Here is a 5,193-nt window from a genome sequence, read left to right as displayed (position 1 = left end):
TTTTAGAATTTTAGAATATTTAGAATTTTAGAATTTTAGAATTTTAGAATTTTAGAATTTTAGAATTTTAGAATTTTAGAATTTTAGAATTTTAGAATTTTAGAATTTTAGAATTTTAGAATTTTAGAATTTTAGAATTTTAGAATTTTAGAATTTTAGAATTTTAGAATTTTAGAATTTTAGAATTTTAGAATTTTAGAATTTTAGAATTTTAGAATTTTAGAATTTTAGAATTTTAGAATTTTAGAATTTTTGGATTTTAGAATTTTAGAATTTTAGAATTTTAGAATTTTAGAATTTAAGAATTTTAGAATTTTAGAATTTTAGAATTGTAGAATTTTAGAATTTTAGAATTTTAGAATTTTAGAATTTTAGAATTTTAGAATTTTAGAATTTTAGAATTTTAGAATTTTAGAATTTTAGAATTTTAGAATTTTAGAATTTTAGAATTTTAGAATTTTAGAATTTTAGAATTTAGAATTTTTGAGAATTTTTGAGAATTTTAGAGAATTTTAAAGAATTTTAGAGAGTTTTTGAGAATTTTGAAATTTTTTGAGTATTTTTTAAATTTTTTGAGAATTTTTGGAAATTTTTTGAGAATTTTGAAGAATTTTTGGAAATTTTTGAGAAATTTTGAGAATTTTTGAGAATTTTTGAGAATTTTTGAGACTTTTTGAGAATTTTTGAGAATTTTAGAGAGTTTTTGAGAATTTTTGAGAATTTTTAAGAATTTCTTAGAATTATGAGAATTTTTGAGAATTTCTGAGAATTTTTGAGAATTTTAGAGAGTTTTTGAGAATTTTTGAGAATTATGAAATTTTTTGAGAATTTTTGAGATTTTTTTAAATTTTTTGAGAATTTTTGAATTTTTTTGAGAATTTTAAAGATTTTTTTGGAATTTTTGAGAATTTTTGAGAATTTCTGAGAATTTTTGAGAATTTTTGAGAATTTTTGAGAATTTTTGAGAATTTTTGAGAATTTTTGAGAATTTTTGAGAATTTTTGAGAATTTTTGAGAATTTTTGAGAATTTTAGAGAATTTTAGAGAATTTTAGAGAATCTTAAAGAATTTTAGAGAGTTTTTGAGATTTTTTGAGAATTTTGAAATGTTTTGAGAATTTTTGAGATTTTTCAAATTTTTTTGAGAATTTTTGGAAATTTTTTGGGAATTTAAAGAATTTTTGGAAATTTTTGAGAAATTTTGAGAATTTTTGAGAATTTTTGAGAATTTTTGAGAACTTTTGAGAATTTTTGAGATTTTTTGAGAATTTTTGAGAATTTTTGAGAATTTTTGAGAATTTTTGAGAATTTTTGAGAATTTTTTTGAGAATTTTTGAGAATTTTTGAGAATTTTAGAGAATTTTGGAGGGTTTTTGAGAATTTCTGAGAATTTTTGAGAATTTTTGAGAATCTTTGAGAATTTTTGAGAATTTTTGAGAATTTTTGAGAATTTTTGAGAATTTTTGAGAATTTTTGAGAATTTTTGAGAATTTTTGAGAATTTTTGAGAATTTTTGAGAATTTTTGAGAATTTTTGAGAATTTTTGAGAATTTTTGAAAATTTTTGAGAATTTTTGAAATTTTTTGAGAATTTTTGAGAATTTTAGAGAATTTTAAAGAATTTTAGAGAGAATTTTTTAAATTTTTTGAGAATTTTTGAAACTTTTTGAGAATTTTTGAAATTTTTTGAGAATTTTTGAAATTTTTTGAGAATTTTTGAAATTTTTTGAGAATTTTAAAGATTTTTTGGGAATTTTTGAGAATTTTTGAGAATTTTTGAGAATTTTTGAGAATTTTAGAGAATTTTAAAGAATTTTAGAGAGTTTTTGCGAATTTTTGAGAATTTTGAAATTTTTTGAGAATTTTTGAGAATTTTTTAAATTTTTTGAGAATTTTTGAAATTTTTTGAGAATTTTAAAGATTTTTTGGGAATTTTTGAGAATTTTTGAGAATTTTTGAGAATTTCTGAGAATTTTTGAGAATTTTTGAGAATTTTTGAGAATTTCTGAGAATTTTCGAAATTTTTTGAGAATTTTAAAGATTTTTTGGGAATTTTTGAGAATTTTTGAGAATTTTTGAGAATTTCTGAGAATTTTTGAGAATTTTTGAGAATTTTTGAGAATTTTTGAAATTTTTTGAGAATTTTAAAGATTTTTTGGGAATTTTTGAGAATTTTTGAGAATTTTTGAGAATTTTTGAGAATTTTTGAGAATTTTTGAGAATTTTTGAGAATTTTTGAGATTTTTTGAGAATTTTTGAGAATTTTTGAGAATTTTTGAGAATTTTTGAGAATTTTTGAGAATTTTTGAGAATCTTTGAGAATTTTTGAGAATCTTTGAGAATTTTTGAAATTTTTTGAGAATTTTAAAGATTTTTTGGGAATTTTTTGAGAATTTTTGAGAATTTTTGAGAATTTTTGAGAATTTTTGAGAATTTTTGAGAATTTTTGAGAATTTTTGAGAATTTTTGAGAATTTCTGAGAATTTTTGAAATTTTTGAGAATTTTTGAAAAATTTTGAGAATTTTTGAAATTTTTTGAGAATTTTTGAGAATTTTAGAGAGTTTTAAAGAATTTTAGAGAGAATTTTTTAAATTTTTTGAGAATTTTTGAAATTTTTTGAGAATTTTTGAAATTTTTTGAGAATTTTTGAAATTTTTTGAGAATTTTAAAGATTTTTTGGGAATTTTTGAGAATTTTTGAGAATTTTTGAGAATTTTTGAGAATTTTTGAGAATTTTTGAGAATTTTTGAGAATTTTTGAGAATTTTTGAGAATTTTTGAGAATTTTTGAGAATTTTTGAGAATTTTAGAGAATTTTAAAGAATTTTAGAGAGTTTTTGAGAATTTTTGAGAATTTTGGAATTTTTTGAGAATTTTTGAGAATTTTTTAAATTTTTTGAGAATTTTTGAAATTTTTTGAGAATTTTAAAGATTTTTTGGGAATTTTTTAGAATTTTTGAGAATTTCTGAGAATTTTTGAGAATTTTTGAGAATTTCTGAGAATTTTTGAGAATTTTTGAGAATTTTTGAGAATTTTTGAGAATTTTTGAGAATTTTTGAAAATTTTTGAGAATTTTAGAGAATTTTAGAGAATTTTAAAGAGTTTTAGAGAGTTTTTGAGATTTTTTGAGAATTTTGAAATTTTTGAGAAATTTTAGATTTTTTAAAAAAATTTGAGAATTTTTGGAAATTTTTTGAGAATTTTAAAAAAAAATTGGAAATTTTTGAGAAATTTTGAGAATTTTTGAGAACTTTTGAGAATTTTTGAGAATTTTAGAGAGTGTTTGAGAATTTTTGAGAATTTTAGAGAGTTTTTGAGAATTTTTGAGAATTTTTGAGAATCAATTAAAATGTTAGAATTTCAGAGTTCTTTTTTTCATTCTAGAAAAGTCGAGAAACGATAATATTGAAATATAATTTGGTGTTCTCTTTCGCAGTCTACGGCTCGCAATTGCACCGTGAGTTCGACAAACACCTTCACAGATCCGACTGATGGCGGAGATTCTGGGAACTTGTTCCAGGCAGACGGTCTTCTAGTGGAGGTCACTCCGCTCAAGTCGATTCTCGAGGTGAAGTTCGGCGGTCAACCTCCAGGACGAGCAGAACTTCTGGCGGTACGCGAATCCGCTCAAGGGACGTGCAAGCTCGTTGCGCGACGCTGGAAATTAGCCACATCGACGACCCGAGCACGCTGCACCGGTCTCAGCACCTCTATCCGGGTGGCACCGCCGCCAACGTCACCGAGCATGAGAAGGACCTGTACAATCATTACCGAAAACATAGTTGCCGCGGTGCAGGCCACAAAGACTTTGGCAAGTAGAGCAGCAACGAGTGCATTTCGGCCACGCCACCTTCTTCTCCTACTGCTGGCACCGGGACTCACGTCACGGGGAGTAACATGCCAACGGCTGCACCGACGCCCAGCAGTAACCTGCAGCCCCGCGGACATCCAGGACGACCTTATCAGAACAATCGACGACTGATAGAATCAAAATTCCGTAGTAAACCACTCACACAATTGCTTTGATTTTGTTTTGAATTATGAATAAATAAATCAAAACATTGAAACTTCTTCTTCTTCTTATTTCCATCCAAAATTTGAAAAGCAACGGTCAATTCAAAACAGTAAATATTGTAGTGGCTGCGTGCTGCGTACTTTTGGCAGGCATGCGTTACGGCGTTACGTTTGCGATATCGAAAATCACCGTTTGCGATATTGGAAGCAATGCTTCCTGCTGACGGGTGTAAACGGAGGTTTGCGATTGGTAGAGCAAATCGGAAGCAAAGTTTGCGATTCCGCAAACCGGATTTTGTTCCGTGTTGTAGGGCATGCCCATAGGGACTTTCATGCCAAATATCTGCTCATTTGGTTGTAAACTGGCTGCGCGCATCAGGGTTAAAGTTTAAATGGGAATTACTATGGGAAATTGGAACTTTTTGTTCAAACGCTCCTACAGGTCTGGGAAAATAACTAGCTGCCTGACGTATGGCGTCGCGGTGTTCATCAAGTTTTCATAGCATGCTAAGGAAAATGTGATGCTTTTTGAAGGAAAACCGTTGATTCCGGAGACATCGGATTGTTTGTCGATGCGCCAGGTCTAGGGACAACGAATCCACATGCTCTCTTCGGGAAAAGTGTTCTCCAGACCATTCCCCATAGGCCTGACCATACCAGAAGTTGGCGCGTGATTTTCCCAGACCTGTAGGAGCGTTTGAACAAAAAGTTCCAATTTCCCATAGTAATTTCCATGTAAACTTTAACCCTGATGCGCGCAGCCAGTTTACAACCAAATGAGCTGATATTTGGCATGAAAGTCTCTATGGGCATGCCCTACAAGAGGAACCATACTAAAACTTGATCCGAGAACTTTTTGAAAAACGTACCCACCCTAATGTATACATGAAGGTGGGTCTACGACGTTTTTATACAAAGTTCATTTTTAAAGCAGGATTATAGCCTTACCTCAATGAGGAAGGCAAAAATCATGTCGACGAATAACAAATCTTGTTGTAAATAACATTAAATGTTATTGGCCTAGTATTTTGAAATATCAAAAAATTTTATTCCCATGTTATTTCCGTCTGCTCGGGTAAGATTTTAAAATATTTTTTAGTACTTTTCTATTCAAGGCATAACTCAGCATTGTATGGAGACTTGTATAGAGAAACCAATGATGCAAAATGGCTTAAAGGGT

General features: G+C 27.8%; 1 protein-coding gene across 3 annotated transcripts in view; it reads left to right on the top strand.

The window, feature by feature from the left end:
• Nucleotides 1–4,313, top strand: part of LOC120420904 (uncharacterized) — a 7,981-nt gene extending 3,668 nt beyond the window's left edge. For all 3 annotated transcript variants that reach the window (XR_005605914.1, XM_039584025.1, XM_039584026.1), the window contains one exon: nt 3,436–4,313. Coding sequence is in view for 2 of the 3 variants with exons in the window: in XM_039584025.1 (XP_039439959.1) it covers nt 3,436–3,981 (546 nt within the window). In the remaining variant the exon portion in view is untranslated. The remainder of the gene's footprint in view (nt 1–3,435) is intronic.
• Nucleotides 4,314–5,193: the final 880 nt, after the last annotated feature.

Source organism: Culex pipiens, chromosome 2 (assembly GCF_016801865.2).
Source record: "Culex pipiens pallens isolate TS chromosome 2, TS_CPP_V2, whole genome shotgun sequence".
NCBI lineage: Eukaryota > Metazoa > Arthropoda > Insecta > Diptera > Culicidae > Culex > Culex pipiens.
This window is presented reverse-complemented; position numbering and strand designations above follow the sequence as displayed.